General features: G+C 34.0%; 1 protein-coding gene across 9 annotated transcripts in view; it reads left to right on the top strand.

Moving 5' to 3' along the window:
• LOC140496889 (fibrillin-2-like) overlaps positions 1-23,655 on the top strand; it is a 132,386-nt gene that overhangs the window by 4,886 nt on the left and 103,845 nt on the right. For 8 of the 9 annotated variants that reach the window (XM_072597234.1, XM_072597231.1, XM_072597232.1 and 5 more), the window contains 7 exons: positions 549-668; positions 2,155-2,280; positions 4,300-4,422; positions 6,764-6,889; positions 9,346-9,468; positions 12,754-12,876; positions 16,186-16,344. In XM_072597234.1, coding sequence (XP_072453335.1) covers positions 549-668; positions 2,155-2,280; positions 4,300-4,422; positions 6,764-6,889; positions 9,346-9,468; positions 12,754-12,876; positions 16,186-16,344 — 900 coding nt within the window. The remainder of the gene's footprint in view (positions 1-548; positions 669-2,154; positions 2,281-4,299; positions 4,423-6,763; positions 6,890-9,345; positions 9,469-12,753; positions 12,877-16,185; positions 16,345-23,655) is intronic. The other variant, XM_072597233.1, reaches the window with a different exon arrangement.

Below are 23,655 nucleotides of genomic sequence, written 5' to 3'. Positions count from 1 at the left end.
TTGACATCTTGTGTGGAGGATTGGAGAGGAAATAGACTGGAGGCTGACCAAATAGAACATTCTATTCCAAATGAGATTTGGTGAGGATAGGGGCTGTGTAAGTGCGGAGACTGGGACAGGTATCATAGACATTTTTGAAGTAGAATCATAAGGGAGAAGATATTGGGGGTGAGGAAGAAGAAAAAGTCAAGAATGACTTTAAAGATGCTAACCCGGGTGATTAAAAAGGCAGACAATACCCTCAATAGGAGTTTGGAGAAAGGGAGGATTTGTACAAACAGGAGGCAAGAGAGAAGGGGTATTTAATTTATTTTAGAAAAAAATTGAGTTTGAGGTGCTTTTGGGACATCCACTTGGAAATGTCTGAGAGTTAGGAATGTTGGATTGGAGTTCTGGAGATCTGGACTTCATATAGATTTGTATTGACTCTTAAGAAACACCCACTCTTACTGGACTTTGTATCTTACAGAAGGAATGGGAACAGGTAATCTTTGGTATTCTCAAAAATTACTTTTATTTATGTTTGTGGCAAATTTTTTTTTCTTTAGATAGTGATAAATGTGAAAAAAGTCCTGGTATCTGTGATGGTGGCCAATGCACTAACATTACTGATGACTGTCTCTGTTATGATGGTTTTGTGGCTTCCATGGACATGAAAACATGTATTGGTGGGTATTTGAAGAACAAGCTGTTTAGTTATACATTTTATAAATAATATAAGTTGAGAGCTGTGTCATTTCATTTAGTGTGGGATTTCCTGGTAAGGGAACCTTACTCTCATCTACTAATTCAGATCAGTAACTCCTTGAAAAGTTCCAATCTTTGATCCCTGTAGTACTGGGAAGTCAGGAGGCTTGCTCAGAATCAACACAGCCCTTATGTGTCAAAAGCAAGACTTGAATGCATGCCTTCTTGGCTCCAAGAGCAATTCTATCAACAGTACCATATTGCCTCTCAGCTCTCTTATATATATACATATATGTATGTATGTATGTGTATGTATGTATGTATGTGTGTATGTATGTATATACATATATATGTATATAGATATATATGTACACATATAGTGTTTCATGGTGTAATGTTCATATTTTAAAAAATGTTTCCCAAAAAGTTTGAAAAGAAAAAGCTTCATGTATTGAACATGGAAAATATGTCCTTCTGTGTTAGAATAGAGTGTTCAGGCAAAAGAATAGCTAATGTTTATTCACTGCATTATAGTTTGCAAGTGCTTATACTACCTGTTTCACAATTGTGAAGAAAGAATTTTACAAATGCTTGCTTTCAGATGAGGGATCTGAGCCTCCAAAATGGTAAATTACTTCCCAATAATCACACATCTAGTTAAGTTTCTGAGATTGGGACTCAAACAAATTTCAGCTTAAAGGCTAATAAGCTACTTTCTCTAAACCATTCTGCCTCTTTTATGATAATATTAAATCATATAAATATTCAGCTATTAATGAAATTTAAATGATCATGTTATAGAATTCTATTGAAGTTTCCAAAATCCTTCTGATTCAGTTCTTAACTCTTCTAGTCTTAATTTTTTAAGACCAATAAAAATCAACCAAAGAACGGACAAAGAGCACATACTGTAGCGATGAGCTCCTCTCCCAAATTTTAGACTACTCCTCTAGAAAGAGGTATACGGACCATTTTCAGCCTTGTATGCTGTCAAACTTATTAGCATATGCCAGAGGTTATATTCAATGCAGCCTTTCAGAACTTAGGTGGGCTTCATGTTAAAGTTTGGCATTAGAATAGGACTTCAGTGAGGATGCTAATTTAATAGTCAATTTAAAAAATGCTCTCCTCTGTTTTAAAAGCTTGTTTATCATTGTGAAATTGAGAAAAGTAAGGAAGAGTTAAGTGTTTAGGGTATTTGTGTATTTGTATTGTATGTATTTTAATTTCTCTATACAATCTGGGAAATATGAAAGACATTTATTTTCAAAAAAAATCTCATGAATTTATAAATAAATATTTGCAAGGTTGTGCTACATAAAATGGATATTTAAAATATATTTTAAATGTTAATAGTATTCTTAATTTCTAACATTAGTTGTTAGTTGCACTTAAAAGGTATTTCATTCTATGTGATGATTATCATAGGTAAATGTTAACCAATACAATTGAAATATAATCTTATAGATGTGAATGAATGCCACTTAAATTCTAACATCTGTATGTTTGGAGAATGTGGGAACACAAAAGGATCCTTCATTTGCCATTGTCAATTGGGCTATTCAGAAAAGAAGGGAAACATTGGATGTACAGGTATGCATTGATCATGTATCCATTATTTCATTTTTTCTGGTTGCATTTCAGAGAACTGTCATCATCAGCACTCTATTAAATTGCTTATACTAGATAAGCACAAATAGGCAGGGATTAAAAACTATACCACAGTATAAATAAGCTACACCATATCCTTCTGTCATATTGCCTCTGAAAAATCACGATTGACTTGGTTGTAGGATGCTATCACAGAATGAGTTAGCTGAGATACTATGTACGTAATTGACTAGTTTGGATATACTTGCATCTGATTGCTTCAGTAAGATATGTATCATGTCATTCTAATTTCTATTCACATCTTGAATCTACATGCAAAAGGTGCTGAAACTAGCACTCTTTCCACTATATTTTAAATTTTCAATATCATATCACATTTTCTTGCTTTTCTTAAACCACTTATTACTTTCTTAGATGTAGATGAGTAATGACACACCTGCAATATGCATGCTTCATGCTTAAATATCCAAGGAAACTTCAAATGTAGCTGCAGGGAAGGTTGGATTGGAAATAGTATCAGATGTGTTGATGAATATGCAAATAAGAGTATCAGTTATTGGGTAACAAAATCACATTTAGTAGAATATAATATTCTATGCAGTCTTTTTGCATGCACTTTAACTTTCATACTTGCATAAGAACATTGTTTTTCTTTTTAATTTTTTCCCTAAAAGCCAAGAGGTAGATTTAATTGTAAGATAATTTGTGCCTCAGACTTTCTGTTAAGTTTATTATTCAACTGCATATTGAATCACAAGAGTACAGGAAAACATTTATTTTATATTATAGAAAAGTTTTTGTTAGGACAGCACTTAATATAAATCCAATTATATGATGAAAAATATTTAATATATTTTCCAGGATCTTAACATAATATCAATAAGATTCAAAGTTCAATGAAACAAAACCAAGGAAAAGTGAAAGTTTTGTGCATTAATCTGAACATGCAATAAGTGGCTAATGTTATCTTCTTGGTAAAAAAAAATAGACTAATTCCTCTGACAAACCAATTTAAAATATTTTATTTAAAGCAAAGAAACAAGGCACTTGATATTTTATTGAACCAAATTTGGATAAATTTTTGCTATCTAGAAGGTGAAGAACTAGATTGTATTTTTAAAGACACATTCATATTTAACCTAAGGAATGCTTTTTAATCCATCTAAAGTGTCAGTTTTCTTGACCACTTTGAAAGAACAGTAAAACATTGATTTCCCTCAGTCGCAAATAAAGTGCCTACATTAACTGTATAGAAAAATTCATTATTTTTATTCATGGTATCATTCAGTTTGACTCTGTTGCCTATGTTGTCTTTTGTACATGCAACCTACTTATATTTGCCAAACGTGAATTATTTAACTTTAGGGCTCACATCATTGTCATTTTAAAGTATGAGGTGTAGAGTTTGCTATTTTATTTTTTTGCTCCATATCCATTCTTTGTGTATCAAACTGCTAATCCCCCGTATCCTTTTCCTACATTCCTTCTCACATTCATCCATCTACTTCCTTTAATCTTTTTTCCAACTTCTGACCTGTTCTCACAATCCTCCACTTTTTATTGCTTCCTACTCACATCACAACAGTTAACAACTAAACAATGCTACAAATTATTGAAATGAATGAGCTCCTTTGCCAAATATAATGAAAATTATAGGGCAGATAAATAATCCAATCTTAGGAATTTACCTTGGTTATTAAAAGGTTTGAAAAATTAGAAGATGTCTTCATAATAGAACAGGAAGAATTTAATATCTTTGTTATTTTAAGTTTTTATGCTTAATTTATACTTCATACAGTTTATTTTTTAGTGCATTTATTCATAAATTTTCTAGGGGTATCTTGTATTATGTACATTATATGGGTTTACTTACAATATGCTTTTTCAAAGCATAATAAAAAACCATTTTCACATTTATGAGTTTAAATTGAGGCCAAATTTAATAGTATTTTGTTTGTAAATGTTCCAGCTTATATTTTATTTTCTTCTCTTGATGCACAGATCTGGATGAATGTTCTAATGGAACCCATCTATGTAGTATAAATGCCCAGGGTATGAATACACCAACTTCATACCACTGGGCTTCTTTTGAAGGATTCGCTGGAGATGGCTTTACTTGCTTAGGTTAGTGAAATTTTAGAGATATATTTTCCAACATCTTTTAACTGGTAAACTATTTTTCCATGCTATCCCTTATTTTGAAATAATGCAGTGAGATAAAACAGTAGCTACACTAAGGAGCATTTTAATTATAGTTATAGAAACAGGCTTGTTTTTTTTACTTTTATAGTAGACATAAAACATGTATAATTTTTTAAATCCTACTTTTCTGAAAACCATAAAAATTGTAACATATTATTAATTAATGGTATTTTCTTATTATCCAACTAACTAGGTGTATCAGTAATCACCCCAGCACACATAGTGGGGCCTACTACAAAGAGTTCTTAGATCTGCATTCATAAAAGGAAAGCAGCTTTCAAGAGGTTAACAGTTACTTTTAATCAAGCACAGATAGAGAAAATCACAATCAAAATTTCGGAGAAATCAAAAATAAATCAGCAGACATAGCTTCCAACCTGCCTGACCATTACATGCATAGACATATCTGACCTATATATACATACATACACAATTATCAGAGAGGAAAGCATCAACTTCTGGGTTTTAGCTAAAGAAACATTTCCAATAAGCTCCAACAGACATGGCTTCCTCTGCCTGACCATAATAACCAGACAGGTACAGCTGTCTGACCATCGTTGCCAGAGAGGGAAGCACAACATATGGGTTTGCAAAGCCTAGGGGTTCCTTAGCTGCTTCCCACAATTCTCCTCTGGCACTCAAACCTTACAAAAACTAAGCCCCAAAGTAAAACCTCACCCTCAGAGTATTTATACCTTTTTTAGAGCAAGAGGACATCCCAGTACTTGACAGCTAGTGCCTCATTAACAAAAACTGTGGGTGTTACTATGAATCTTCTCTAATCAACCTTCCCTTAGTGGGCAGGCCCATTAATCGGTGGGGAAGATCTTTAATCATATTAGGAATACAAATACATATACTGTTTCTAGTTAAAGAAACCCTTTTTTCTGTACTTTACTCCTTATAAAGACTCTTGATTGATAAAGGTAAGATTCAATCAGAGGCACTTGATTATGCTAAAAAAAAAACAGTAAAAGATCTTATTTTGATTGCTATTACACTAGGTGGGTACAGTTATTGTGAATACATACATAGGTATGACTGGAACAAAATACTAGACATGTTATTCAGAGTTCTTATAGCATTTGTCAATCATGAGGATCCCTTTTTAATATAAAAAAATTTGTAGATCCCTGTAGTATGAGTTGTATTATGACTGTCCATTGATTTAGAAAATACATGGTGTGAAATACCATGATGAGTTAAATAGTTTTAATGAATTTGCATTTCATTAATTATGACAGCATCTCTATACTTTTGAAAATTGTATTTCATACTATCAGACTACAAAAGAAGTTTTGGTCTTTTTATAATTTTGTTGGAGATAAAATTGGAAGGATAATGCTTGATAAACAATGTGGATATATAGAACCTTTGTAACAAAGGGTAATTTTTGGAAGTGTGTCACCCTCAGTAAGCTCCAATGACGGTTACCTCTTAGATCAAATATAAAGGCGTTTGTTTGGCATTGGATCACAATTTGGTTGACTCTTACCTTTATAGCCTTCTTACATTTTACTTTCCTCTTTAAATCTACAATCCTGCTGTATTGTTTTACTTTCTACTCCTTGCACTTTTACCTCCTCTCTCTCCAGCCCTCATTTTTGGGATGTTCTTTCTTCATCTGTAAAATGGAGTTTGACTAGGTGATATCTGAGGTTTTTCCAGTTCTAAATCGATAACCCTATGGTCCTAGGTGGTCTTTTAAAATAAGAGTCATTTTACTAGTATCTAATTAAGCCTCACTCTTGGGGAATTCTCTCGGTCTTCATTTTTTTAATATCATAATAAGATAAAATATATGATATAAATTATAATGTAAAAAATATAAAGTGATAATAATGTATTATATACACTTTTTTACCCATAATTTTAAGTATTGCAATACTTAAAATTTCTGAGGTACTCATAATTTATTTCCATACTTGGTAATTGTTTAAAGAAATAAATGCCACATCTTATAATACTATCAAAATTACTTTGAATTAATTACAATATCCATTAGGGAAAAGTTATTGTTAATCAATAAAATGACAATAACAGAAATTGGTTATAAGAGAGCAAATAGCAAGCATAAGAAACATCCCTTAAAACTCCTCTAGAGAGGATTGTTTGTCTTGAAAATTTAAATACCGAGTGCCATAAGCTTAATTCTCAGAATAAATGATTAGATAAAGGAACAAACAGAAGAAAAAATATGCTTGGATGATGAACATGAAAAGTCATGACAATTTTATAGTAATTAAGTCCCTTTCTTCCACAGATGTTGATGAGTGTGCAGAAAACTTCAATCTTTGTGAGAATGGTCCGTGCTTGAATATCCCTGCTACATTTCATTGTGAATGTGAGATGGGCTTCACTCCAGGGTCAGATGGCAAATTCTACCAAGGTAGGCCAGTAGTATCCCAACTCCATTTGAAAGTTTAGATTGGTTGTAATAAAGAAAGCCACAGTAAGCAGCTGAAATGACCTCAACCTGGAAGCAGGTAAAGACATTCATTCCAGCATGGATTATTTTGCATTGTAAATAATGATGAAGCTAGCATTCATATCTCAAAATTTTCCTGAATTGGAGCTAATTTGCTTCATTCTTTCTTGTCTTTGCTTTGTTTTATTTCATTTAGTCAATTCTCATTTGCTGGTGGTGTTAATTGTTTTGTTTTTACTTACTAGAAAAATTATTCAACATTTTTTCATCAAATGGAAGGTAGTCTACACCAACTACTAGTACATATTTCAAAATTTCAACTACTTATTTTGGGTAGTATCTTCATATTTCCTTTGGTCATGTGATTGTCTGAGTTTCATCCAGGATCGTGCCTTTTGGCTAATAATAATCCCATTCTTGCTTTAAATTGTGATGTCTCTCACTTCCTAGAATACAATTTTTATTCCCAAGGAGTAATGGTTTGGATTTTCTTTTAAATTATATACATAATGCATATTGATGCAATGTAGAAATCTTTTTTTTCCTCTCAAAATTTTAAATAGGAAACTAGCTAGTGGAATTTTTTTTATCAATTTTTGCCCCAGTCTTTTTCAGGGAAGAAGATCCCAATATCTGGAGCAGCTTCACTTCTTTTGGGGAAGTATTTATGAAATGATATAAATAATTCTTATATCTTCAGGTCTTGATAAATTAAATTGTTCGTTGACAGACTGAAAACATGACTATAAAATTTATTCCCATTATATACAGTTTCAGTTACTGGTAAATAAAATATATAGAAAAGTGACTTACAGTTTACAAAATATTATCTCATTTTGGATTTTTTTTATCAAAGTGAGCTACTCAACATGATCTGGACCTACCTGCTAATTTTGCTGTAGTTAAAAATGGTCATTCTTTAAAAAAAATAATTTATTTATTTATTTTTAGCTTTCACTGTTCACTTCCATAAGATTTTGAGTTTCAAATTTTCTCCCCATATATCCCCTCCTTCAGTCCCAAGAAGGCATGCAATATGATGCAGGCTCTACATATATATTCATATTAAACATATTTTCATATTAGTTGTGTTGTAAAGAAGAATTAGAACCAATGGGAAAAAACCATGAGAAGAAACAAAACAAAAAAAGACAGAGAACAAATAGTATGCTTCAATCTGCATTCAGACTCCATGGTTCTTTTTCGGGATGTGGACAGCATTTTCTATCCTGAGTCATTTTGGAATTGTCTTCAATACTTTCATCGCTAAGCAAAGATAAATCTATTAAAGTTAGTCATCACACAAGGTTGTTGTTACTATGTAAAATGTTCTGGTTCTGCTCATTTCAGTCAGCATCAGTTCATGTAAGTCTTCCCAGGTTTTTTTGAAGTCCACCAGCTCATCATATCCCATTACATTCAATAATAAATACCATAATTTGTTCAACCATTCCCCAACTGATGGGCATCCCCTCATTTTCCATTTCTTGGCCAAAACTAATAATTTTTAACCCCTTTGGGAATAAACTATTGTGAAAGACTAGGAGGTTCTATTAGTCTCAACATATGGCCAACTTAAGAAAGCCTTATTTTTAAGTTCTAAGAACATAAAGATAATTGTTTTAGAAAAATTTAGTCTCTTTTTTACTTATGTGTACACCTATGCACATACATGAATGCACAAGTTACTACGTCGTATGTCATATACACTAATTTTGATGTAGCTACAGAAAAATATTCTCATATTTATTAATATTCAGTGAACTGAGTTTCTAGCTACAATTAAACAAAAATACTTTGAAGACACTTGAAATTATGAGATAGGAGGGACTCATGTATGATTTTAGGAACAAAAACTTTTTTCTAATGACCACAGTCAAAAGATTTATGTACCTAATTATTAAGGTACAAAAGGTATCCTGCTCTGGTTGAATACAACTCAAACAAACTATACAATAAAAAGGATTAAAATTAAATTTAGAAATAATGCTTTATAATTTTAAATATTGCCCAAAAGAATTTTTTGTTTTATGCATTTGTTCATTCCCTTACCATATCTTTTCATGTTCTATGCACCCAATGCTTTATTAAGTACTTCTAATTAAGAATTAAAAGGTTCTTTTAAAAAAAATTTTTGAACATAGCACCTTTAAATGTTTTCCATTTAATTTTGATCTAGTCAAAAATTGCTTTCCTTTTTAAAGACATGATTAATTTTTGGTATCTGATTAATATTAAAATTTAATTGTAGATAAAATATCCTAATATAATTTTTCCTGGTAAATCATTAAGTTTAGCAGTAGGTAGGGGAGAAATTTGAGTAGATGAATAAAATATACAATGAATTTATATTACTACCAAAATTTTATCTGTTCCGGGCAAATCATGTAATAATGTATATTTTACCATGTCTTTAGATATTGATGAATGCTCATTCCAGAATATCTGTGTCTTTGGAACATGTAAAAACCTTCCAGGAATGTATCATAGTATCTCTGATGATGGCTATGAATTGGATAGTACAGGTGGAAACTGTTCAGGTCTGTCAATTATCTAAATATAGAAGTTTCTTCTAAAGATAGTTGATTATGTATTAGTGCATGTGAATACTTGATGCCAGATATAAGAAATGCTAACAATGTAATTATATAGTTCTTTAGCCTTTCACACCTTACCAACAGCCCAGTGAGGTTGGGATTGCAGTATTATTACCCATTCTTTGAAAATGAGGCTCAGAGAGGTTGCACACGTTAGAATAATGATGATAATGAGAATGAAGCAGTAACAAAATAGTTAGCATTTCCATAGAGCTTTAAAGTTTGCAAAGTGTTTTATAAATATAAACCCTGAGAGATAGATGCTGTTACTATTCCCATCTTACAGATGAGGAAACAGAGGCACATACCAGAGGTTAAGTGACTGTCTCAGGGCCATACAGTTTGTTTCAGAGGCTGGATTTTTTTCCTGAATCCAGATCCAGCAGTCTTATTTGCTGTGGCTCCTAGCTGTCTTGACACAAATCTGTTTCTCCTGATTACAAGTTATTTTGGAGTCTATTGGACCAATTAGAAAACTGTTACAGTAGTTCAGGTGAGACAGGCCTGAACAGTGACTGTATAAATGGAGAGAAGGGGAGATCTATAAAAGATAACTAGACCTCAGATTACATATGTAGGATGAATTTGAATGAAGAGTCAAGAATGACACCGTATTTGTAAACCTAGGTGACTAGAGAATGGTGGCATCTTCAGTAGTAACATAAGAGTTAGAAAGAGAGGAAGGTTTAAAGGGAAAGATAATGGTCTATTTGTTATTGGACATGTTGACTTGGAAATGTCAGTGCTACATCTAATTTGAAATGTCCTGTAACCAGTTGATGTAGGATTGGAACTCATCAACGACTAGGGATGTATATATAGATCTAGATGTTACTTGCATAGTGATTATAATCAAACTATTAGGAGCTTATGAAGTTGTCCAATGAGAGAATGTAGAGAGAGATGATAAGGGGATCCTGAGAAGATCCTTAGATCATACCCTGTTTAGTAAGCATGACCAAAATTAAGATATTGAATGAGATTGAGAAAAAACAGTCTAGACATGTAGAAGAACCAAGAAAGAACAATCACAAAGCACTAGAGAAGAGAGAGTACCCAGGGGAGGAGTGATTAGTATTGTCAAAGATTGTGCAAAAATCGAGGATAAAAAGTGAAAAAAAGCCCTCTTGATTTAGTAATTAAGATATCATTGATAATTTTGAAGAGGCAAATTTCAGTTGAATCATTTGTTCAGAAGCCAGGTTTCAGAAGTTTTAGAACTATGTGAGAGAAATAAAGCACATACCATTGATAGTTTTCCAAAGGACCTTAGCCATGATGGAAAGTATCACAGCTAGTAGAATGGTTGCAAACAAGTATATTTTAAGGATTGAGAAGATACGAGCATGTTTTAGGTAGCAGAAAGGAACCAGTAGATAAACAGAGATGAGATGAAAGAGTGGACATGACAGTGGGGCAATTTCCTGGAGAAAACAGGAGACATTTAAAGAGGTTTATCTTGGCAAGGGAAAGAGCTAGCTACTTTTTGATCTGAGAGAGGAACGGAGAGGTAGAGGAGAAAGAAAGGGGGAAGAAAACAATCATTTGTAACACCAACTATGTGTCAGGCACTGTACTAAGTGATTTTATTTTACAAATATTCTCTTATTTGATCCTCACAGCAACACTGTGTTGTTCGTCTTGAAGAGGGGATAGAAAGGTTTGAAAAAGCTGCTTTGGGGAGAGGGATTTTGAATAGACTAAGGAGGTGTAAAAAGATTGCCATGTTGTAGAGGGCTCAGTTTAGGTTTTTATTATAAATTTTTACTCAACACTCAGCAGGATTTCTTGATTTCTCTGACTTAATTTAGCTGGACTTAAATAGGAAAGGGTACGAATGATGAGATTAATCCATTCTTATAGTTTGGCAGAGTATGATTAATGATAATGGATAATAAATGTATTAAAAATAAAATGTAATATAGGGTTGAACTGATTCATCAGAATTGAAATATGGAAAGAAGGAGTGGTTAGCTATTGCAAGGAGTGATGGCTTGGAGAAAAAAAGCTACTTAAGAGTAAAGAAATTAGAGGTCATTCCAGGAACAAAGGACAGGTCTAAGGATCAGAAGGTATAGGGAATGATCAAATTAAAAAAGATTATGAGCAAATAAAAAAATTTGGAGCACATTAACATAAATAGAACAATTGTGAGTGATGGTAAGATAAAGGGGATGACCATCTTTGTGGTTGAGCTACAGGAAAGGAGTAGGTCATAGAAATTTAATAGAATGAGTAACTGGAAAGTTAGGGTATTTGAGGGAGTATTTATCTATCTACGTCTATCTATATGCAAATATGAATACATACATATATATGCATACATACAAATGTAAATCTAAGATAGGAATGGGAAGGAGGAAGGAAAGGGAGAAAAGAATGAACACTACTATGTGCCCTCCACTGTGCCAAGTGCTTTTTTTTTTTTTTTAACAAATGTCTTATTGGATCCTTACAACAACTGTGCAAGGTAGGTGCATTTCACAGTTGAAGAAATTGAGACGGAAAGGTCAGGTTATGTGCTTTGCCTAGGATCTCATAGCTAGTAAGTGTCTAAAACCATATTTGAACTCAAGTCTTCCTGACTGCAAGTCCAATAATCTGTGCCATCAACTGCCTCTGGAGTAAAAGGGGAAGTAGTAAAGAAAGATGTCTGAGTGGTGTATACGTGCGTATGAATGTGTGTTTGTATATATGCATACATACATGCAAAACCTTAAAATCCCCTAATGTTAAGGCAAGAGTTGAGGTAGAGAGCAAGACTGTAAGAAAGATCTTAAACTTACTAAGGAAAGAAGAACAACATCCTGAGGACTGATAAATAATAGCCACCAGGATCTTAATAGAAAGATAATTTGGATGATGTAAACATCAAAGGAAGAGATATTGCTAAATAATTATGGCAGAGGGAGAGTCTAAAAATGTCAGTGGAGAACAAAGAGCCTTCTTCTGCAAACTTACAAAACATACACTTGACCTTATTCAAGAGTTTTAAAAAATCCATTTTCTCATTGAAGTTATAGAAAAGCAAATTACATTTCACTTAATATTACATACTTGATCCTTCAAAATTGTTTATTGTATTAACATGAAAGTTTTATAGTCTTTTCTGTACCTTGTCCTTCCTCATTCAGTTAAAACTCTGTCAATAATTGAAACTAATTTGGAACATCAATCTATATGGGACATTTAAGAATTAAAACTTGAATTAAAATGTTTTTCTTCTAGATGTTGATGAGTGTGCCAATCCCATCAATTGTGTTAATGGTCTCTGTGTCAATATGCCTGGTCAATTTGAATGTAACTGTCCACCAGACTTTCAACTAAACCCAACTGGTGTAGGTTACGTGGGTATGTATAATTTATAGGAAAAAACAAAAATAAATGGAAACAATATATTAGAACGTATTCTAATGTATCCTTTTTGGAGACAATTTTTAAAATACATAATTTAAATTAATTTTCCCCTGATTCTTATTAGCTGATAGTAAAATTTATTAAATATTCAGCAGGGACAACCATTTTCATTTCCCTTTTGGGGTGTTTAATATTCTTTCATTCACCTAATTGAGGGAGAAAGATGAGAAAACAGTAATGATGATGATGATGATGATGATGATGATGATGATGATGATGATACTTTATAATTGTGAGATGGTTTACCATTTATAAAATATTTCATGTATATATCAATCTCATTTGATCCTTGTTATAATCCTCTAAAGGGAAGTAGGTAGATGTTTTCATGTTTATTTTCTAAATGAGAAAACTGAGTTTGAGAGAAGTGAAATAACGTGTCCATAGTCAACAGCCTAGTAAAGGAAATATGTCTGAAATATGCCTGCTGAATTTCAATATAGAGCTTTTTCTACTACATCCTATTGCCTTTGAATGAGGGAATAAGATGAATTAGTCAGGAAAATATTAACAAATAGATAAAAGAGATTGAACCAGAGGAGGAAATGATAGAATTATATTTAAAATTATATCATATTATATTGTGCTATTGTATTAATTATAATTGTATTAAAGATAGGAAAGTATAATTATATTAAAGATATAGGTTAAGATAGATATCTTCATAAGATATAGATAAGGATCTTTTACATTAAAATATTGAATATTAATTCATATTGTTAATTATATTAAATCATAATTACGTTAAAGATAACATCTTTATTTTTGATCCACATTTCTTTGAAAACTCTTTGAAAAGATTGGTCTTTCTAAAGCTTTACTCCATCATTCATTCTTATTGCTCGTATTCCTACTAGGTTGTATTTACCTAGAGGAGTTTTTCAGTTAGAATGAAAGGAACTAATAAAGTGGTCAAAAAAGAAGGATGTTCCATGCCTTTGCAGAACTGCTGCTTCCTACTATTCTCAATGACTTCGTTCTTGTGTTTATTATAGTGTTATTTATCTTGATATGAAAAGTAAGAAATACTTTCAACCATGAATCATAAATTAGACACATTTTAGAATTTTTAGGAAATGAATACTTTTATAATTTTCAAAAACATTTTCAAATTTCAAAGAAATATATTTTAGCCATTGTTAACTTTATTTTTAGTTCCAGTTTCCCAAGTCTTTACATTCTTTGCTCTCTCAAAGTTTATATAAACTGCCTTTCCTATAGCAGATATCTGAAATGTAAAGTTCCTATCTGAAGTGTAAAGTATTAATGTTTGTTGAAAAGATAATGTGTGAAGAATTTCAGGATCCAAAAGGAAAGAGTATAGTGCAGATTATTTGAACATTAATAGAAGCATAAAATCTCCCTGATTTTATGTAGAAAACTAAGAAAGAGGAATTAGGTGAAAAGTTGAGAAAACAACTCACAAATCCATCATCATATGGTTACGTGGATGTGATTAGGCAGTAATTAGGAGCTTCTAGTATCTGAAATCTTTTTGAGGTTACTTAATCCAAAAAGAGCAGAGTACTTAAAAATTTTCTGTTTCCCAAATGAAGTTTATTCCTTTGAAAGATAAGTGACTATTCTAGATAACAAATAATCAATGATCATTACAAATTATGGGATTATTAGGGGAAGTAACCATCCCAATTTACATTCTATATTAGAGGAAAGAAAAACAAGATATGTGCTCTTGATTTTAGGAGATTGTATTTCAAAGCATGTAGAGGAAAGATAGGATCCTATCAACAAAAATTTTTCAGTGGACATCAGTTCAGAAGGAAAATGGGAACAAAAAACTGTTTCACCTAAAATAGGGAAAATAAGATAAAAGAAAGACCAGTACTTCTGCTGAGGATGAATGGGATGAAGCTGAGATTTTCAAGACATGTTTTGCTTCTGTTTTTACAGCCAAAAGGACTAAAAAAGACATAACAAAAATATCTAATATGTTGAAAGCCAAAGCAACTAGAGACATTTCAAGAGACTACCTAGCAACCCTTAATAACATCAGATCTTTAGGTCTAAATGAACTACATTCTTGATTGTTGAAAGAACTGGCAGGTATTATTTCTGAGGTCACTATCAGTGACTTTAGAAAGTTCATGGAGAGCAAAAGAGATACTGAAGGACTGGGGAAGAGCAAATGAGCTTGTCTTCAGTAATGAGAAGAGAGTTGAGTCTTCAAACTATAGGGCATTGAGTTTAACTTTTAAACCTGGCAAAATACTAAAACATATTAAGACAATGGTGGTTACTAGTCATATACAAAGTAATGGTGATTGCAAATGGACAGCATGACCTCTTCAAGAATAATTATTTCATATTAATCATTTTTGACATGGTAGATTAGAAGATATAGATATGATTTACCAATATTTTAGGAAAGCGTATAGCATATTCTCTTGTGTTATGGAAAAAATGCAGAAATGTAGACTAGATGACAACCTAATTTGGTGGAGTAGGAACTGTTTGAATAGATTGAATGTTCCAATGTTTTGCTATAGACTCTGAAGGAGAACTCTTGAGATTGATCCAGAATCTATTTGGTCCTAGGCTGAGAAGTTTATCACTAACAGAGGAGCTACAATGCTTGATGAGAAAATTTAAAAAAAAAAAAGCAAAAAGCAAAACCTGGACATATGAAAAAGATTTGGGGATAAGGAGAAGTGTCTGGCTCTAAATTATGTAGGTCAACAATTCCCATCAAAAATAGGCTACATTGAGAGATAATGTTCAAGGTTAGGGAAGCCCTAATTCTGTTGTGTTCTGTCTCAGTCAAACCTCATTTGGAATACAAGTTTGGAAACACTATGTAAAGAATATTGCTAAGCTCAAGCACATCTAAAGAAGGATTAACTAGGTGATTAAGGTAATTCTTGTCATTCAAAGGTGGATTTAAATGACTGGGAATTTGACGTAGAAAACAGACACATTATGTGGAGTTGAAGAATTGTCACGTGAAAGAGGAAATAAATTTGATCTATTTGACTCCACCAAGACTAATGCATTAATGGTAAATGCTCGATATAAGGACAAAACTAATGATAATGATAACTATTTCATTGTGAGATGGACACCTCAGAAGTTAGTAGGTACATTGTAGAAGGTTTTTTTTTTCCAAGTTCAGTTATATTAGATGACTTAAGAAGTTTTTTCCAGCTTCTCATGAAAGAAACATTAATGTTTGTAGTATTCGTTCATCCACTACCAGTAATTATAAGTTACTATATTGTTCTATAGACAATCAAGTTGGTAATTGCTACCTGAAATTTGGTCCCCATGGGGAAGTGTTTTCCTGCAATACTGAGACTGGTGTTGGAGTTAGTCGTTTCTCATGCTGCTGCTGTCTGGGAAAGGCCTGGGGAAATCCCTGTGAGAGCTGTCCACCTGTGAACAGCAGTAAGTATAAATATCATTTTAAAATTTTTCTGAATGTAGCAACTGTCACGTTTGAGATTTTAACAAAAGGGAAAACTGAGGTAGACCTCCATGTAAAATAACATGTGTTAGAAGGGGCATGCTATCTGTCAATAAATGGGTCAGTGGATTGCCTCTATTTATGCCAAGGATCCAAGAATAGAACAGGGTAGAGGACATCATGGGACTGAAGACAACATGATTGGTTATAAAGTTGAGGAACAGGGAAAAATAAAACGTGATTGATGGGAAATTTGGTAATGGAGGCTATCAACAACCCCTCCTTCTCTCATGACACTAAGACACTTTGATTGTTTGAGTACAAGTGTGAGATAGCAGCCCAGTCATTTGGAGAGAAAGCCGTACATTGTTGAAGGATAGCTTGGTGGAATAAAGATATCAGGTCCAACTCCCTTTCTGTTCACATGCATTCTCCAAAGTGAGTTAAATTCCATGAGCAGGAGTGCTGGATTTTGAAACATAACCCATTATAGATCAGCCGAACTCTGAACCAAGTTCAGAGGCAAAGAATCATAACTTAAGAAGTTACAGAACAAAATTAATTAATTGTAAATAGGTCAATAAGAAAATGATATGAGATTGATCTTAATTTTCTCACAATCTTTTGGAAACAGATCCCCACAGGCAGCAAGCGCCAATAAAAAACAAAAAGAGTAAAAGGAAATCTGAAAAGTTAGTCTTACTTTAGTCCTTGTGTATGTTGAATGATTGTGTGAATGTCAATGAAATAACATTGGACTGATGTCAAGAGTAACTTAATGTTGTACTGAATGACCTAGATTTTAAATAATTCTCAAAAAACAACTCTCAGACTTACAAATTTTAATTATGAAATGGAATGGACTACTTTTGGCACAGTCCTACAAACTTTTTTTATCATTCATTTAATAGTCTTCAAACAGTTTGGCACCAAAGTTCCAAGGGCAATGTAATATTTTCACTGAAAAAATAAAAGTTCATATTTTTCCTCCTCAAAAATTAAAAAAAAAAAAGATGACAGAATTTTCTGGAACAGGATAAACCTACCTTTACATCCATATTGACTGAAATGTTTCTGTTTGCAAAAAGGAAATTGAATTCTTATCATTTTTTAAGTTTCTGTACTAGAGTAAGATATATTAACCAGAACCCAGTATAAATCACAATGCTAACTTCTTCATAGTCTCATAGATAAATCTTTATTTTATCTTTTCTTAAACTGTGTTATTCTGTTTTGAAATTAATTTCCTTCTTGAAGTTAGTCACAGAATGCTTTATCTTTAAATTCTTTTAAGTTCTTATATTGACATAAGCTCCAGGCCACTTTCTTTTACACAGTACACAGCTTTTGTTTACAAAGGGGAAAAGATGTTTTTTCTTTCTCTTTTATTTCTATTACATGCATATAATTTATAAAGATGTAACACTTTTAAAAGTAGATTTTTGGAGAGTCAAGATTACATGACCAGTACCATGGTATATTAATTGCTTTCTTGGAAGCATTCAACCCTTCAAAAAAGAGAAATTATGAGCCAGATTTAGAGTAATTACAGCTTAAATCCACAGGAGAAAGAATATAAGGACCCTGGAGAGTTAAAAATCAATATAAATTAACCCCAAAGGTCTGTATCTAATCCTCAAAGCACTCAACACCCCATCTCCCACTAACCTTTATGAGTTTCAGGAAGAACACAATTAGAAGGTTTGTGGTTTGTGCAGAAGGTTTGTCCCCCAGCCCCACAGTCCCCACTGCTGTGGAAACTCTTTCAAGACAACTTCCTTCTCTTCCCTCACTCAAAAAAATTATTAGACCTAATCTTGATTTCTTGTTAATGCCAATTTTAGACCTAATCAAATTCCCTGGATTCTCTAAAATTCAATCAGTCCACTTTTAGCAACTTAATTGCTTGAGGGGAATTTGTCTTGGTCAAAGGGTATTGGGTCACCCTGAACATTGAGCACCTCTAATTGTCAGTTATCAGAGACAATGAGCAATATATACGTACTGGCTCACAGGACTCCTTCAAAAATTCCTTTTGATTTGTTCACATCAAGCTGCACCCGGTGAGTAGATGCAATGAGTTCTCAGTCTTAGGCATTATCAAGAAGCTACATGTATATTGAGAGTTGATTTCAAAAGTTTAACCTCAGAATACCGGAAGAAACTATTCCCTATGAACATGTCAAAACTCATTGTTTCCAGTCTGAGGAACAGTGTAAAAATTAGTAAACAAATGGAACACTGCCCGGAGTATCAAAAATCAACAAAGCTCATTCAGAATACCTGTTCAACCCAAAGTGTGGAATCTTTTCAAATTCCTAGATCCTTTAAGGACCTTTCTGAATTCATTTAAACCCAAAACAATGAGGAATTACCGAGGCAAAATTAATCTCAAAGCCCACACATGGGATGCTCAGGATGAAATATCGTCTTCTATTTACCAAGTCACCAACAGCATAAGAATAGTCAACTATCATTTATTTAGCTCCTGCTATGTTCCAGGCTCTGAAGTAAGTACTGGGGATACAAAGAAAGGTGCTCTTAAGGAGCTCGTTATCTGCTAAGATACACAGAATGCAGACAACTATGAAGAGACAAGGTATGGACAAGTTATTATGAACAAACAAGGATAAATGGGGAGTAACTGCAGAGGCAAAGAATCAGGACTAAGGAAGAAGGCAAAAGGGATCTTGCAGAAATTGGAACTTTGGTTGAGACTAGAAGGAAATCAGGGAAATTAGGAAGTAGAGATAAGGAAGGAAAGAATTCCAGGCATGTGGGACATCCATTGAAAATGCTACAAATGAGATGAAGGAACATGAAGAACATCAAAGAGGCCAATGTCATCAGACTGAAGAATATATAGAGGGAAGTAAGGAAAGGTAGGAAGGGTCCAAGTTATAAAGAGCTTTAAAAAGCCAAGATGATTTTATTGAAATAATAGGGAGTGACTAGAGTTTACTAACTAGGGGTAGGAGGTAAATATAGTCAGATCTGCTTTTTAGAACCATCAATTTGACAGCTGAGTGGATGATTGATTTGAGTTTGAAGAGACTTGAGGTAGAGAGATCAATTCACAGGCTATTGCAGTAGTCTAGGTGTGAGGTCCAAGAGAGCCTGTGAGGAGTCTAAGGACAGAAGACAGGGTTTTCCAAAGGTAGAAATGACAGGACTTGGCAACAGATTAGATATGGAGGATGAGAGACAGGTGTTGAGGATGATACCTAAGTCATCAACCTGGGTCCCTGAGAAGATAACTGTCAAACATAAACTAGGTAGAGGGATGGGTTTGGGGGACAGTTTTGGTTATATCTAGATTAAGATGTCTACAGCACATACAGTTGAAGTAAGAGATGTGAGACTGGAGTATGGGTTAGCATTAGACAAGAAGTTCTAAAAGTCATAGCATAGATATAATTGAATCCAACGGAGCTGATATCAGTAAGTAAAAGAGTAAAGGAAGAGGAGAGAAGGTGTGATCAAGATCCATCAAAGGAGTGGTCCTACAAGTAAGAGGAAAACCAAGAGAGAATGATGACAGAGAAAAACTAGAGAGAAGAGACGAAGCAGAAGAGGAAGATGGATGGTAAAGGCTTCAGAAAGGTCAAGAAGATTGAGGACTACAAAGAGCTGTAGGAATACCTGCCAGCATCCATGGGATGGCATTGACAGAGACAGGAAGGAGGCAGAGGAGTTCTTGGATCAAAGAGCATCTGTAGACAAGCAAAAGCAAGAAACAGATCCCAATATAAAGGAGCAATTCACATTGTGGCAGATTCAGAAAGACAAGGCAGATGGACTCCTTTCCAAAGTGAATGCTTTACATGAGGGTCGAACTATAATTTAAATGTACTGTTTTTTTCTCTGCAAGAGATGGAGATCTGTTAGATTATGGGAGTTGCCTTGGTTGTTCATTGTGTTCAGGAGTGACCTTTTTGCATTTTTTTGTTCCTTAAATAAAGCCAGTTCTATATTAAAAAAAAAAAAAAAAGAAAGATGAGAACTGAGAAAAGGCTTTAACATTTGGAAACTAAGAGTACTGCACTTGGGTTTCATTGTTATGGGTAACTCCTGAGTAAGATAACTCTACCAGTGCAGGTCAGCAAATTCTCTGCAACTTCTACTCTTTAGGGTTGCCTTGAGTACTGAGGTGAGAAGAAAGGAAGATTTTACTTCAGTAAGGATGGGGGGTCTTAGAGTCAGAACTTGAACCCAAGTTTTCTTGGCTTTGAAGCTGGCTCTCTATATACAGTGTCACATCCCTATTAAGTAACTTAAAAATGACTTCCTTTTGGAAGCAGCCACTGTAACCTAGGAGATGAGTAGCCTATTTTATGAACCACAGTCAGCTCATGTTGCTCCAAGAGCTAGTTTCAGAGATTGTCTCAGGATGTTCTTAGCACTTTGGATTGTTACACAGCATTAAAAAAGATAAGGAGAGAAAATCACAAGTAGGAAGCACAATGTCTGTCACCACTTTCTGAGTACAAGGAGTACAATATCTTATGGTTGCTGAGAATGTGTTAGCCCTCAATAAGTGTCCCAGGATGGTGTGACAAATCAGAATCCCTGAATTCAATAATGAAGAAAATAAGAAGAAATGCTCAGAATTTATAATACAATGAAATGTCAAGAAAATCCACAGATCAACTCCAGAAAAAGAAGGAAAAGCTTAAAATTCCAAGATTAATTTTAGTTAAATATAATTTCCTATACACCCAAATGTGTTTATAAAATACAGGAAACCAAGAGAAATACCTTCTATTATAAAGGAAACAAAAAATTGATGTCATGAGAAATTGAAGAATAGCATTCCAAGTAGCATTGGAAGCCAAGCTGTAGCACCAGTGATGTGCCCTGAGAATCTGAGCTTAATCATCAAAGGAAAAACAAGATGGAGAAAGAAATTGAAGCATTTAAAGTATTTCTGACAAAAAAGACCAAAATATAAGTGAGCAGAATATTGAACTTGGAAACACCCCAGAAAAGAGAAACATTCAAATGGCAAGCAGGCTCAACTAGAAGAATAAAAGCAGTTATCTTCTAGGAGGTCTGGTCTTTTTGTTTGTTGTTGTTTTTAAATAAGAGAGGGCAAGAAGGAGGGAGGAGAGATCATTAGTGGGATAAAGAGATGAGAAATTAAAAAAACAGAAGTAAAATTGGAAAAATGGAATTGAAGAGCCATGGAAACCTCTTGATTCCCTTCTCTGTCCCCTTATTGGTGAATACACACACATACACACACACACACAAGTATATGTTGTTCAGTTGTTTCAGTCACGTCAAACTCTTTGTGACCCATTTGGGGATTTTATTGGGTAAAGATATTTGAGTGATTTGCCATTTTCTTCTCCAGCTCATTCTACAGATGAGGAAAATGAAGCAAATAAGGTTAAGTGATTTGCTCAGGGTCACACAGCTAATAAATGTCTGAGACCAGATTTGAACTAAGAGAGATGAGTTTTCCTGACTCTAGACCCACTATGCCACCTTGCTGCCTCAATATATTTTATGGAACAGAGTTGCAGAATTGAAGGGTCATAAACAAGGAGAGGAGAGATAGAAGGACAGAAGGAAATGGCTGATGCATTTGTACTAAGTCCAATGTTGAACCATGGAGGGATGGTGATTGCAGTCTCCTGGCAATAGGAATCTGGGAAACTAGAAGGGAAGGTCTCACTTCAATAAGTGTTGGAGGTCCCTCTTTTAAGTACACTCATGAGAGAGGAACTGTATATTTATAATATAAGACTGGCTTAATCTGGAGGGAGCTGGTCCATTTGAAATCCACGTTCTCTGAGAAAGTGTTGTGCCTCCTTAAGCAGCATGTGGCTCAGGAAAAAGGAGTAAACTTTAAGGGGCAACTGGCAGCCAGAATGGTGAATATGTAGACCCAGAAGTGAGATGGCATAGCTCCTCTTGTCCAGAGACTTGATCATAGTGAAGTCAGGGGTCATATCATTTGGGATGAATAATAATTACTATTACATGGTACTGACAAATTGATACTTCTAGGAAGAAGACATGGCAGAAAAAAAGGGCTAAATAGGCATGATATGTAAAGGTGATGATATAGAAGTTAGTAAGTGTCCCTCAGGATTCTGGTCATGTGCCCTCTTCTCCCTCTACAGTATTTCACTTGGTGATCTCATCACCTTCCCAAGGACTTAACTACATCTCTATTTTGATGAATCTCAAATCTCCCTATTCTGCCCTAACCTTGATATTGCTTTTCTATCTCATATCTCCAACTGCCTTGCAGACATCTTAAATATCTAGTAGACATCCTTAACACATCCAAAACAAAATTCATTGTATTTTCACCTGAACTCTCCCTACCTTTTATCTTCCCTGTTACTGTAGAGAGTAGCACCATCTTCCCAGTTTCTCAGACTTGCAACCTAGGCATTAATACACAACTCCTCACTCTCTCACTCCCCACCCCCACAGCCAAGCTGTTGCCAAGGATTATAGATATCACCTCTGTATCCTCTCTCAAGAGGTAGCTCCCTTTTCTTCTCTGACACTGCCACCTCCCTAATGCAAATCCACACAACCTAACACCTTGACTATGGCAGTAGCCCACTGGTGGGTCTTCCTGCCTCAAATCTGTCCCTGACCCAATTAATCATTGGACACCTAGTATGATTTTTCTGAAATGCAGATTCAACCATGTCACTCCTCTACTCAAAAAACTCCACTGGCTCCCTATAGCCTACAAGATCAAATTTAAATGCTCTGTTTGACATTCAAAACTCCTAATAACCTAGGATCTTCCTAAATCATTACAACTGATTCCCACCATATACTCTGATTAGTCCCTCTGGATGCCTGGCTATTCTAGGACACTTCATTTCTCAACTCTAGGCAATTTCTCTGTCTCCCATGCCTGGACTGCTCTCTCTAGCTCTACTGACTGGCTTCCTTGGCTTGCTCTCTAGGCTCAATTAAAATCCCAAACTTTCACAGGAAGCTTTTACTAAACCTTCATAATTCCAGTGCCATCTCTCATAATTATGTCCTATTTATCCTGTGTATAGCTTGCTTTATATGTATTTGTTTACATATTGTCTACCCCCATTACAATGTTAACTCTTTCAGGGCAGGGACTGTTCTTTGCCTCTTCTGAATCCTCGGTACTTATCACAGTGCCTGACATAGAGTAGAGACTTAATATATATTTATTAATTGATTGATAGTTACAAGAATGAGCTCAGCCATGGTGCTTCAGAAGATTTGGCTTTATAAGGAGCACAGAGAGGAGTAAGAAAGGAATAAGGTTATAGTAGAAT

This window comes from Notamacropus eugenii, chromosome 3, assembly GCF_028372415.1.
Source record: "Notamacropus eugenii isolate mMacEug1 chromosome 3, mMacEug1.pri_v2, whole genome shotgun sequence".
In the NCBI taxonomy this organism is placed as follows: domain Eukaryota; kingdom Metazoa; phylum Chordata; class Mammalia; order Diprotodontia; family Macropodidae; genus Notamacropus; species Notamacropus eugenii.
The sequence above is the reverse complement of the archived record's forward strand: the minus strand, read 5'-3'. Positions and strand labels throughout refer to the sequence as shown.